Source organism: Leguminivora glycinivorella, chromosome 3, assembly GCF_023078275.1.
Source record: "Leguminivora glycinivorella isolate SPB_JAAS2020 chromosome 3, LegGlyc_1.1, whole genome shotgun sequence".
Taxonomy (NCBI): Eukaryota; Metazoa; Arthropoda; class Insecta; order Lepidoptera; family Tortricidae; genus Leguminivora; species Leguminivora glycinivorella.
The window spans coordinates 8,833,823-8,848,578 of NC_062973.1; the positions used below are offsets into that span (position 1 = coordinate 8,833,823).

The following is a 14,756-nucleotide window of genomic DNA, read 5'->3' on the forward strand; positions in this document are numbered from 1 at the left end:
CGTCGCTCCGTTTTGCTGTGAAAGACGGACAAACAAACAGACACTCACACTTTCCCATTTATAATATTAGTGTGGATAATAACGCCACATTTTACATATCGTGTACTAAAAAAGCTACAGAAAGTCAATTTTAATTTAGTTTCCTATTCATTTGATCTTCTCAAAATTATAGGGTATCCATATCCACTGACTATCAATTCAGTCCACCGGACGGGAATGGCCTGTGTACCTTGCAGCAGCGGCGGATCCATACAAGTCGATTCCGATAATCCGTACAAGTAAAGGTAGGTTTTTTTTTGTTCAGTGTTGCCTAGTAGAAATTTTCACCAGCCGCCTACCTAGCCAACGTCACAATCGCTTAGAGTTCGTATCTAATAAATACGTTCAGGGGCCCGTTTCTCGAAAGGTACAAGCCTTGTATTACAAGTGCGCGAACTGTCAAATCGTATGGGTTGTCATGGAAACACACTTGTAATACAAGGCTTGTACCTTTCGAGAAACGGGCCCCTGTTCTATAGTTTTTGAATTTATCGAGAACATACAGACTCACAAACAGACGTGGCAGGAGACTTTGTTTTATTAGGACATTTGCTTATAATAAGCTACAAACACAAATGAATGAAAATACATTTATTCGTCGCCATCAAATTTGAGTTTGAAATTAACGCAGTTATTAAAGCATCAAGTATTCCAGTTGAAAGCAGATGAACATTACTGTAATTACTACACTAAATTGTATGTTTATTTATGAAACCATAATTCAGGATTGGATGCACAGCTAAAATTATGATTAGTGGATACACTTATAAATACAAACACATGTGTAACTTGCTAGGTACAGTCACCATGAGATTTACTTGAGCTTTTGCTTTTGATATACTTGTACAATACAAGACGATAGGATTCGGAATGAGTATATAAGAGGAAGCCTGAGAGTAGCGTCAGTGACAGAGAAGGTAAGAGTAGATTATGGTATGGGCATGTAATGCGGAGGGATGAAAGCAATGTTATAAAACGAGTGGTAAATATGAAGGTGGATGGATGCAATGGTAGTGGAAGGCCTAAGAAAAGATGGATGGAATGTCTGAACAATGATATGAGAGTGAAAGGTATTAGTATGGAAATGACGGCTGATAGAGAGGAAATGAGGAAGATGATCTGCTGCGCCGACCCCAAATAATGGGAAAAGTACACCTGTACAATACACAAATTTGTTCCTCCAATTACGTTCCTACTAAGTAAGGTCGTTTACAAAAGTTATGTCTGTTGAAGCCTAACTGTACTGTAAATTGTCCCTAAATGGTCGCCTAAATTTCTTACCGTCCTATCTCAGTCGTACTTATTAAAAGTTGAATGATTATTATCACTATCACTAGTCACTAACACCTTATAAAAAAAGTCCCCCACCGCATCTGCGTGTATCTATGTTTGTTTGTTTGTATTTTCGGTAGTTTTCCGGATTCATGATTCAATATGATACTGGTTTAGAAATCAAATCGATAGTCTGTGCAATATTGAGATTTAATTTATTTTTCATGGCAAATTCATACTTCAAATGTCTAGTGTCTAAGCAAAAGTCTCGTTATTCTTTAATAATGTTAATAATGTAGGGGGAAGACTACACCATAATTACAGCCTTGACGACCGTTTCAGACATATTTTTACTGCCGAGATCGTAAGGCTAAGTTCAGATGAATGCGCGGCGACGCGCGCTTTGGCGCGTTTCATCTGTTCTGCCAGCCTAGCTGAAGCAACAATCGTTGACGCCAGACGCCGATCTAAACGCAGTCTGGCTCTTTCGCTCCAATAGATAAGAGCAATGGCTAGCAATAATAACCTTGTTATCGTAAGCGTTTGTGCATTAAATTTGGCTACCTTCACCTTCCCAGGCTTGGCACTGATGCGCGGTTCAAGATCTAGCGTACTGTGCATGGCGTGGTTAGTGGCCACCTGGTGCTGTGCGACTCGAAATGAAAACGAAAGGCAGTCTGACTCTGTCGCGCCAGTACGCAAGAGCGATAGAGATAGATATCGACGAGCGTTTCGTATTGTGAGCGTTTGAGTCATTCGGCTACGTACCCTGGCCACGCGCGGTCATGATACTCATTTGTTTGTTTACGATCTCAAACCGCGCGACGCCGCACGTTCATCTGAACTTAGCTTTAACCTTTGACTTAACAGGCGTATTGTGGTTGCTATAACAAGTTCATGATTGCACAGGGTGTAACAAAAATGGTGGTGATCCGTTTAAGGGCGTATTCAGTATCTTCGTCTTCAGTATTTTTTTCGCAAAAAATTTTTTTATCTTTGTATGGAGATTCGACCGATTCGCGCGGCCCGGCTCATACAAAAGTGAAAATTTTTTTAGCGAAAAAAAAATTTTCTTCTACTTTTTCCTGATAAGAATACGATACTGAGTACGCCCTTAAACGGATCACCACCATTTTTGTTACACTCTGTATGTATTCACGAACCTATGTAAACGACTGTGTATACCTATTACTAATGTTTTGAAATTTGAATATATGGATCTGATCTCTCTCTGAAGTAACGTTTTGGCTGTAGAAATTTAGATAACATCACTGACAGATAGGATCTATATTTAATCCGAATCGCTCATAGGGTATCTCCGTTAGTGTAGTCGTTCATAAATTTAAATACAGCTTTAGCAACATAAATAGACTTGTAACGTAATATTGTGATGACACCTTGTGACTGCTTAATTCGACGCCTATTGAAATTCAAATTATTGTTAATAAGCTTATTACCTACTAGATTTAGTAATTTTGTGACTATGGAGACGAAAATTAAATACAGGTGGCATTGTATATATAATTATATCCAGTTTGAATATTGTGAAACTAATTTCATTAAAATTACGTCAGTTTTTACAGTATAACGCTGGTAAATGGCAGTGAGCTTAATATTATGTCCAACACAAAGTTGTATAAAAAACATAAATTAGTTTTCTTTTGTAGTTGTTAACTATATTAATCAATAATAAAATTATTGATAAGATAACCGATCTGGCCCAGGACCAAGGTTGATATTTCTTACAGTTTTCACTTACGTTGTTTTGTCTTGTTTTGATGAAATCTAAATATAAGAAGAAACCGACTAACTGACTGACATATCAACGCACAGCCGAAACCGTTGGTTCTAGAGACTACAAATTTGGCACGTAGGTTCCTTATAAGGTGTAAAGCAATAAGAAATGATATTTCAAAATTCAAATCTTAGGGGGGTGAAATGGGGGTACAAAGTTCAACGTTTTAATAAGATTAATTTTAGTACGCGGAAGCCGCGGGAAAAAGCTAGTGTATCGTATAGTAAGTTTATTGTTTTCATCCTATCTTGTTTTTTAAATGCAAGACAAGTTGTAATAAAGTCATTCGTTCATTAATTCATTCATTCATTAATTCATTCATTCATTAATTCATACAAAAGTTGGCACTTCTTACAGTTTTCACTTACCTTGTTTTGTCTTGTTTTGATTGAATGATGGTATTGTTTGCATGCCATCTTGTGTATGTACCTAATGCAAGATTCATTTAAAGCCCAGTCAAGCTGGAAATGGGCCTATCACCCAGCTTCTGAACTAATCAACCCACTACGACACAATTTCCTCTTCTCGGCCCGAGACGTGACATGTAACATGAATTTAGTTTTTGCGACTTTAAATTACTACGCCTTATAGTGATTTATAGTTGTTTGCTTGCTTGCGTATACTATACACAAAATTAACTGGGAAATATCTCTATTTTTTTCTACTAATATTTTTTTGTAAAATAACTAGCAAACATATGGATACATACACACATAAACTCACGACTCCAAAAGGGACACACAGCACATGAAACTGCCCAAGATTCAGTGCCACTCTTAACAATTAATGGTTGAAAGAAAACGAAATCGTGATACTTATGTTGACCGGGATATAGACCGTGATTACCTTTTTGATTTTTGTCGAGCTCCCGATATTTCGACGCAGTTGCATGCATCATGATCACGGAAAACGGTCTATATCCCGGTCAATATAAGTCAAATGAAAATAACCGTGAATCATTCAAAACTCTTATTGAAATCATGATAGTGCATAACTCATAATTAATTACCGAGTATGATGGATGTATTAGAGTACCCGATTAAGGTGCATTTATATTTACTAGACTGTTAAAAATATTATGCAATTTTATGCCAATAACTTCAACTCCCCTTTTACTACGACTTCTGTCTATTCTTAGCACGGACATTTACTCATATCAAATGTCCACCTTTAAAGTGCGTTCAAAATATTTACCAAGCAAATAAAAGATACAGATAACATCGCTCGTGCTACAAACATGTAGGCTGTACATTGTCTAGTGATAACATTACTCTCTCGAACTTGTGTCTGTACAGTATCAAAAGAAATTACGTCATGGCGATTAAAAAACACGTGTGTTGAAGCGTTGAAGTGATTGATTAAAAAAAAGTGGTAAGAATCAACAGTGAGTTAACAAGCGCAGCGGAGGGTGCGCAGAACCATTTATTAGTCCTATAAAGGGAGTAGGAGCATTCGCGCCCCATTCACAAGTCCGACGTCGCTATCCCCGCCGGTAGCTCGACTTACCCAACTTTCCTGCGAACTGTGGACTATAGTTTGGAACGATGAAATTTTTTCTGTACGTCGGTGCCGTGGTGTTGATGTGCGACGCGATCAACGGGTTGTTCTTGCCGGTAAGTGTCAGAAAAGCTAACAGTACTTTTAAAATATACCGGATGAAGATATTTAAGTCCGACCCTTACAACTTTTTTTGCAATGTATCTGTATAGGACTTTAAATATCGTCACTACTTTTAAAAAATCTCGTATCTCACGCTGTTCCTTGCTGACTTAGTCCGTCTAATTTATAAAATTTGGATAGTTTTAATATAAAAATAATCTGCAACGCTTACTCAAACAAATTTTATGCAAAAGTTTTTTATTAATTGCAATTTAATATTTTTGACGATTTTTTAAAAATGCCTCCTTATTACCGGTTACGCGCGCTTGCGATGTCAGTACCGCGCCAGAGCTTGTAGAGGCAGGACGTATGTTAGTCCGCTCCGCACGCGGCTCGACGATCGCGAAGTTATTTTGTCATTGTGTGCGGCACCCGCCGTGTCCAAAACCGCACTTGTGTGCGTGTTTGGCTGTACTGTTGCATGTATACTGCGACCGAAAACTTTGATCCTTGGGTTGACGACTTTGGTAACTAACTAATTAACATGACTAATATTTTTAGTAAGTATTATTTATTATTGAATATCATTTTAGGTTACTGACTCGTCTCAACAAAATCTTTGACAATAGATGGTACTCAGGATCTGATGATGAAGTCAGATGGTAGTCATGAGTTCTCATCAACCAGGTCTTGAAACCATTTCGTGTTTGGGCTCGTTTGATTCACCTCAACAAGATCTTTGACAAGAGGTGATGGTACCCAGGATCTGATGATGAAGCCGGAAGGTAGTCATGAGTTCTCATCAACCAGGTCTTGAAACCATTTCGTGTTTGGGCTCGTTTGGTTCGTCTCAACAAGATCTTTGACAAGAGATGGTACCCAGGATCTGATGATGAAGCTGGAAGGTAGTCAAGAGAATTCATCAACCAGGTCTTGAAACCACTCCGTGTTTGGGCTCGTTTGGTTCGTCTCAACAAGATCTTTGACAAGAGATGGTACCCAGGATCTGATGATGAAGCTGGAAGGTAGTCAAGAGAATTCATCAACCAGGTCTTGAAACCACTCCGTGTTTGGGCTCGTTTGGTTCGTCTCAACAAGATCTTTGACAAGAGATGGTACCCAGGATCTGATGGTGAAGCCGGAAGGTAGTCAAGAGTATTCAACAACCAGGTCTTGAAACCACTCCGTGTTTGGGCTCGTTTGGTTCGTCTCAACAAGATCTTTGACAAGAGATGGTACCCAGGATCTGATGATGAAGCTGGAAGGTAGTCAAGAGAATTCATCAACCAGGTCTTGAAACCACTCCGTGTTTGGGCTCGTTTGGTTCGTCTCAACAAGATCTTTGACAAGAGATGGTACCCAGGATCTGATGGTGAAGCCGGAAGGTAGTCAAGAGTATTCAACAACCAGGTCTTGAAACTCTTCTGTGTTTGGGCTCGTTTGATTCGTCTCAACAAGATCTTTGACAAGAGATGGTAATCACTCTTTTATACTCTGGCGCATCCACTGTCTCAGTGTGTCAACAGTCAACTAAAGCAGGTAGGCGTAGCGTAGAGTTATATTTCCTTACAAAAAACTAATACATAGATGTGGACCTTCCTGTGCTCCATGCAATTAAAACAACATAATATTTAAAAACCGGCCGAGTGCGTGTCGGGTCACGCTCAGTGCCTACACTGAGCGTGGCCCGACACGCTCTCGGCCGGTTTTTAAAGCCGCGTTGGTAAATAGCCGCTCGGCTCTTCCGTAGTTTTATTTTTCAAAAACTACAGAACCTATTAAGTTCAAAACAGTTTTCCTAGAAAGTTTATAAACTTCTACTTTTGTGATTTTAAAATATTTTTTAAATATATGGTTAAAAAGTTAGAGGGGGGGGGGGACACTTTTTTTTCCTTTAGGAGCGATTATTCCCGAAAATATTAATATTATAAAAAAACGATTTCAGTAATTCATTTTTAAATACCTATCCAACAATAAATCATACGTTAGGGTTGAAATGAAAAAAAAAATCACTCCCTACTTTACGTGTAGGGGGGGTACCCTAATAAAACATTTTTTCCACTTTTTATTTTTGCACTTTGTCGGCGTGACTGATATACATATTGGTACCAAATTTCAGCTCTCTACTCTAGTTCTAACGGTCACTGAGATTATCCGCGGACGGTCGAACGGACGGAGGGACAGACAGACAGACATGGCGAAACTATAAGGGTTCCTAGTTGACTACGAAACCCTAAAAACACATTTTAAATATTAAAAAAAAACTACTTAAAATTAAAGAAAACCGATCTTAGTTCCATTATATACACGGTGTTTCCGGTATCACTCAAAAGCTCAGACACCCCAACTGATTTTTATTTTTTTAAACGTATCTAGAATGTTCATTTTTTAATCTGATGATTATTATTTTTTTAAATTGAGTTTTAAATTTTCTGTGCAGCTCTACTCGGCTTTTAACTCTACACTCAATAAAATAATTGCTAGCTACCATCATAAACCTTCAAACTGTTTAATTGTGTACGTTACTGAACGACATAAGGTTTACCAATAGACAGCTATGTCAATGTGAAGCACTTTAACCTGTGTCACAGTAAACTTCAAATTGGAGAGGTGACTCAGTAAGCAAATTCAAACCTAAAATTCAAAATGACAAGGTTGTAATTAGGTACGAGTTCAATTTGTTAAGACTTATGATAAACTTTAAAATTAAACTGACGCACAACGTCTATCTCGTAGCGGAAAAAATAATCGTCCAAGTAACCAGCCAGTATTAATACCCTTAAATACTGAAAAAGGTATACAACCTCTAACAATATGATATGCACAATGTTGTATTACAAATTTGTAGAATGGACACGTAAACAATAACTAATAATACAAATTAAAACAAAAAATATTACCCCCATCAAGATATAGCTCAATCGATTCTACTCTCGATTCTAAACAAACAGTTTTCAGGTTTTTAGTGTTAAGTAAAACACGGTGTATATGTACCTAGAAAACATCATCATCTTCCTTGCGTTATCCCGGCATTTGCCACGGCTCATGGGAGCCTGCGGTCCACTTTGACAACTAATCCCAAGATTTGGCGTAGGCACTAGTTTTTACGAAAGCGACTGCCATCTGACCTTTCAACCCAAAGGGTAAACTAGACCTTATTGGAATAAGTCCGGTTTCCTCACGATGTTTTCCTTCACCGAAAAGAACCTAGAAAACATATCATATACAAAATGAAATAAAACTAAGAAAACGGATTATATTCATTATACGCGATATAATCTGATTCCATGAATTTATTTCATGAGTAACTATCGCGGTAACAGAAGACAATATTATATACACAATTTATTATATTATAAAAGTTTTTTAATTTATTTCTTCCAAGGCTACAAGTACACACGTTTTAATAAAAAAAACTGTGATAAGTTTAATAATTAAACTAAAAGGTCAAGTATTTATGCACAAAATCATGTATGCAAATATGTAATATATATGGTGGTGTTTTTACGCAAGTATCAATAATGGTTAGTCCGCAACGCTACTGACGGCGTGGCGGTACCGACCATGAATGCTATCCCTTTCGCTCTAGCCGCACGTAGGGTTGGTTCGAAGAGGATCGCACGCTATGTCTGTACCGCAGGCTACAATCGTTATGCTTCTGGTTATAGTGTGCGTCTGCACACAGGCGCACGCCAGCGCCGCCGGCGTCGAAATGCGAGCAAGCAGATTTTTTGAAAGCGCTCTTAAAGTTAAAACGCAGTGAGTCTATATGCATTACATACATGTTCCTCAAAGTTAAAACGCAGTAAGTCTATATGCATTACATACATACTTACTACAATTTTTTTTTTCATTGTCAGACGAAGATACAAGTTTTTTTAAAAGTAGTGACGATATTTAGGTAACAGTTTGTCATTCATTTGAGGGCTTTATTCCAAGATAACTAAAGAAAGTGTCAAATTTAATTAATTTGGATTGATTTACTGAAGTATTTTTTTCGTTTGCCATATAGTTTAAAATTTACGATCTAAGAAACAACTAAATAATATATGTATATTTTACAAACCACAAAAGTTATTCACATATGAAGTCATCAAATCAATTATGACTGATATTGTTTTACGGAAATATACAATATTTTGCCACCACTAATTACTAGGCGTAAAAGTATAGTTTGGATGCTAATTTCTATGTTACAAAATAATTATGATGTTATCTATTTTTTTGTAAGTATTTATTATCATAAATACCTGTTGATATTAGGTATGAACCTTATGTCAAAAAAAGTCAATGTACCTACAATTAGGTAATTACAAAAGCCTTCTAAATACAGACAAACACTGTAATATATACTCATATAATTGAAGAGTGTAATGTCGCTCAATTACCCTAATTAATTTTAATACTACGTCGGTGGCAAATAAGCATACGGTCCGCCTAATGGAAAGCGGTCACCGTAACCTATGGACGCCTGCAACTCAAAGAGTGTCGCATGCGCGTTGCCGCCCCATTAGAAACTTGTACACTCCCCTTTGCTGCGTGTGCACAGCAAAAAGGAGTGTACAAGTTCAAAGGAGGGTTTGGGTTGCCGACGACTCAAAGGACAATAGACGGAACAAATTAGTTCCGTAAGTCCTCCCGTCGTCAGCACCCCACAACCTCGTTGAGCTCTGGCAGCCTTACTCACCGGCAGGAACACAACACTATGAGACACTATTTTTTGTTTTATTATTATACATAAATGTATATGTACTCGTACAGTAGTTACTGAGCGTTTTCCACAAAAAAGATTAAAAACCTATTCTCTTACATGGTAATAATTTTTATTATAGGTTCGTCGAACTCAGAATTTCTAACATAATTATCCTAATCTGATATTTTTAAAAATTCCAAAAAGTATAGATAAAAATTAGTTTCTAAACTACGATTTGAATAATTTTTTTTTCTAATTGTTTATTTTCGATGGAGCAAGGGTATTCAAATCGCTTTTGAAATCTTAAATTAGTAAATGAAAATGCAATAGTTAACTGAGTAACGTAATGCTTTAAAAACTCAAGTGGACTTTTTTTATCTAAGGAGTAATTTCGATAAAATATTATATTTAGCGAGGGTATTAAAAGTTGTGTTTTATATCTCAACTTAATAAATAGAAAATCAAAATGACAATAAAAATATCAATAGGTTCTCTAAGATAAAATTGATACCTTCGGCTCTCCATTCTTGCTCGGTCAATAAAAAATACGAAATTTATATCCAAAAAAATACAAAAAGTTAATAGAATCCTGGGAATCGAACGCACCTTCACGGCGTGACAGACGACTGTACACCAACGACGCCATTACATAACACGCTGTTCCCGACGAAATTGGGCTATACATAATATAATTAATTAAATATAAATAATAATGTCAAATCCATACTAATATTACAAATGGGAAAGGGTGTGTGTCTGTTTGTTTGTCCGTCTTTCACGGCAAAACCGGAGCGACGAATTGACGTGATTATTTAAGGAGATTTAGTTGAAGGGATGGAGAGTGACATAGGCTACTTTTTGTCTCTTTCTTACGTGAGCGTAGCCGCGGTCAAAAGCTAGTTTATTATAAATGGGAAAAGCTGGTTACTCTATAATCTGAAGTGGAAGAATTCGTTGTTTCACCAAAGATAATGTGTGTTTGTTTGTTTGTCCGTCTTTCACGGCCAAACGGAGCGACGGATTGACATGTTTTTTAAGTGGAGATAGTTGAAGGGATGGAGAGTGACATATGCTACTTTTGTCTCTTTCTAACGCAAGCGAAGCCGCGGGCAAAAGCTAGTACAGCACGGGTAGCATGGTCGCGCGATAGACGATAAAATATCAGGCCGTCCCTGTCGCACTATTAGTAAGTGCGATTATAGGGACGGCCAGATGTTTTATCATTTATCGCGCGACCATAATTGCCTGCCTGGACCAGATTATATTGATGATAATTATACTTCCTATCCAAATCCGAGACAACAAATATTATTTACTATGCAGCACACGGAATCGTACCGTCCAAAGTCACACATTTCAGAGATATAAAATTTAAAAAACAAGTTCTCGCCATGCATACCTACTACCTTCAACATAGCCCAGCGCCCTGCGGCGTAAACCCATCATCATTACATGTTTTTGTGTCGTCCGAGTCACACGTAATTTCGTCAAAATAAGTGTTCCTCTAAAAGTGTAAATGTTGTGAATTTATGAAGTTCGGTAAGTGATTTAATACCTACTTATGTACCTATAGTGCGCTAAATGGTGATTATAGAATTCAAACCATATTTGAACAACTGCCGACCGCCGTATAGTACCGGCGAGTTTAGTCTAGTTATCGGCGAGTGTATAATAGTTTCGTTTTTCATTCGATCGTAGCTACGAGCTAATGTGATTTTACACATTAACACACAATTGTACTATCATTTAAGTAGCTTGCCTCACTTGCCTATTGATAATTAGAACTAAGAAGTTAACGAAATACTAAACTTATTTGCGGTCATATTTGGTCATACGATAGGATTTTCTACGACTACCTTCTTTTTCAAACAAAAGGCTTTCGGTATGAATACTTAAGTTGCAGTAGGAAAGTACTAGTATATGTGTTTAAGTAATACGTAAATCACAGATTACTTACAGTAATATGTAACTATTAAACTACCTACTGACAATCGATGTGATCTCTGACTTCAATATTTACGAATATGATTTTACTCGTATATATCGTAGGCGTATAGAACAGTATATTATACGTTAACAACATGTCTGATCTATAAACATATTTTTTCTGGTTGGTGATAAAGCGCCTTTTATAAAAAGTTTAAAAGAAAAACGCATCGTTATCTAAATTGTAACAACATTCAACAATATTTATAAGTCAAACGAGCAATAGTTGTAGCAATATTTACAATTACTGGAACCAATAATTAAACTATATTTTTTCTGTTGATTCATTCAATAATGTATTAATAAATATAATGACCGACTGCACATTGCCAGTAACTGATGCATTAAAACAGGACGCGCTTGCACGATCTTACCTAAGGCGCCTTAACTAATACCGAATCCATGGCACAAACAGCAACACCTTTAACTGACTATCGTTAGACTTTATGCCGTGGTAAAAGGGATCACAAATGTGTTGACAGTGTTGCCTGTTGCTTGCTGTTGTATATAGTACGGGCCGTACTTCGATGCCGACGAAAGGATTTATGCGAACATTACGGGTTTCTAGCTCGGCATCATGATCACATCCAAATTTTTTCTATCAGTTTTGTGTGAAGACAAGTACCCTATGTGAGCAAGTCTCTTTTTGTAAGTAATTACCTACTATTTGGATGACATGTGTCTATGTCCAGCAATTAAATCATAAAGAAATAAAAATAAAGACATTAGAACATTAGATATTGTTTGACATTGTTAAGACATTAGAGATTATAATTATAAGAGCTTATTGTAAATAAAGATTTACTTGTGTCAATAATAAATATTGTAAGCATGTCTTGAAATAGTACTCCAGTATAATAGCGTCAAGGATGATTGGTTGAGTATCGGGTAGAAAAGAAATAAAACCCTGATGAGTGATGAAAATTGAGATTACAATGTTGTCGAGAGAGCTCCGCTAAATGCGTTGTAACTATATGTACCAAATTTTAATAGTGGCGTGGCTATTTTTCTCCACAAATAGTGTCGCGGGCTCCGCTAAATGCGTTGTAGCCATTTGTGAATGAATTGAATGAATTACTTTATTGCGATAAACATGGTATACATTAGTTGGTACATTACTATTTTTGAGTAGCAATACATGTTTAGCCAAAAATGGCATGCAAAATTATATCTGAACCTACAGTAAAATGCCCTTCTTTATTAGTAGCGTGACTATTTTTTCTCCACGAATTGTGTCGAGGGCTCCGCTAAATGCGTTGTAGCCATATGTGCCCCACTTTAATAGTGGCGTGGCTATTTTTTCTCCACAAATTGTGTCGAGTGCTCCGCTAAATGCGTTGTAGCTATATGTGCCCCACTTTAACAGTGTCGTGGCTATTTTTCTCCACAAATTGTGTCGAGGGCTCCGCTAAATGCGTTGTAGCTATATGTGCCCCACTTTAACAGTGTCGTGGCTATTTTTCTTCATGAATTGTGTCGAGGGCTCCGCTAAATGCGTTGTAGCTATATGTGCCCCACTTTAACAGTGTCGTGGCTATTTTTCTCCACAAATTGTGTCGAGGGCTCCGCTAAATGCGTTGTAGCTATATGTGCCCCACTTTAACAGTGTCGTGGCTATTTTTCTTCATGAATTGTGTCGAGGGCTCCGCTAAATGCGTTGTAGCTATATGTGCCCTACTTTAACAGTAACGTTGCTATCTTTGTTCACAAGTTGTATCGAAGGCTCCGCTTAAGGCGTAGTAGCTGTTTGTGGCACATTTTAACAGTGATAGGCTATCCATTCAACTCAATTCAAAACCTTTAATGGCATAAACAAAACATGTCAAAAATACAAAAATAATAATACAATAAATAAGGAATTAAAATAATCTTAAACAACTTAGTTAAAAAATAATGATAAATTTAAATACTAACCATAATTATATATATAAAACACAAGAAATTAAAACAAAATGTTATCATTTTAAATTAAACTTACTATGTAATTCTCCACGAATGAAGTCAAGATCTCCGCTCTCTGACTGTTGAAACTTTGTGGGCTCCACTTTATTAGGAAATAAATAAAATAAACATTAATAGTGTGATCTTTGCTTCAAAACTGTATCGATGGCTCCACTTTTATAGATACATTTTATAGAGAACATTGTATTTATAGCGTTCTAGCTATATGCATATCAAGTCAACCTTAAAATGACTATATTTTCTCCACAAATTGTCTCAGGAGCTCTTCTTTCGTTCAAACTACATTGAGAATTCCGGTCTCACAGTGCATTGTCCACTGTGTTTTTTCAATCGGTTTACGCTTCGGTGGATTCACGCTTCTGTCGCTACGTTCATCGGTCACTTCGCTCTTCGCTCGCAACTCCAACGTTCTTCGATTGCTTCTCTCCTCGCTGTATTCAATCTGTTTATTCTTCGGCCGCTCCGCTCCTTGGTCTCTCACAAATTAAAGATAGTAACATTACTCCGCTTTAAAAGTGTTAATGTTAATGAGATTTACATTATCTCGAGACTTGTTAATCAGATTTAATAGTGTTGTTATATAACTTATGTAGGTACCTACCTACTTAACGCACATTATACAGAAAGAATATAAGAACACTTTCGTCTAAGGATTGAACCAATGAACCAATGATTGAACAGTAAACAAAAATGTAAATCTTATTTTCCTTAAAATTGCTAATACTATTGCTCTGACAAGACATACAATATAATGTTGCTACACCATATGAGCATCATGCATACACTAAAATAATAAAATATACGCCGTATTAACCCTTCAGTCATAGCTCTATGACCTATACCACAGCCTATACCTACACAAATCACTTTTTACAATGCTTAGTACGTGTCATCATTAATTACTCGCTGTTATAATAGTTATAATGATGAAAATAAATAATCAAGGCGCAATAAATCCCTTTCAGGCGAGCAACGACTATATCCTACACTTTAATTAACATACCTCGATTGAAAGAGAAATCTAATACAATATTTAGAGCTCTAAACTATAGGGGAATTGTGGTACGGAAAACAGGGGCTGACTCGTGGGTGGTGCACATTATCTAGGCCTATATACCCGGGGTAAAATCGCCGATGGAAACTAATACACACAATATAGTTGTGCAGTTATGCAGAGTTATTGCAGCCGTGAACAGCTAGATTAATAAATCCAATTAGAAAATAAAGTTTCCAATGAAATTAATATTTAAATTTGAAATCCCTGATTGACATACTGTCTCGCTTAATAACTAGAAAGTTTAAATAGTTATGATAGTTGATTGTATAACACAACTACCTATTTTCTTTCTTGTTAATTGTAGTTTTGTATCACAATACATAGTACAGCTTTACTGTAACGTTATTTTATTT

The 14,756-nt window shown here is 36.7% G+C and overlaps 1 protein-coding gene across 1 annotated transcript in view; it reads left to right on the forward strand.

The window, feature by feature from the left end:
* The first annotated feature begins 4,386 nt into the window (after positions 1-4,386).
* LOC125224803 (corticotropin-releasing factor-binding protein) overlaps positions 4,387-14,756 on the forward strand; it is a 64,248-nt gene continuing 53,878 nt past the window's right edge. The window contains exon 1 of the mRNA XM_048128263.1: positions 4,387-4,719. Coding sequence (XP_047984220.1) covers positions 4,651-4,719 — 69 coding nt within the window. The 5' untranslated portion in view covers positions 4,387-4,650. The remainder of the gene's footprint in view (positions 4,720-14,756) is intronic.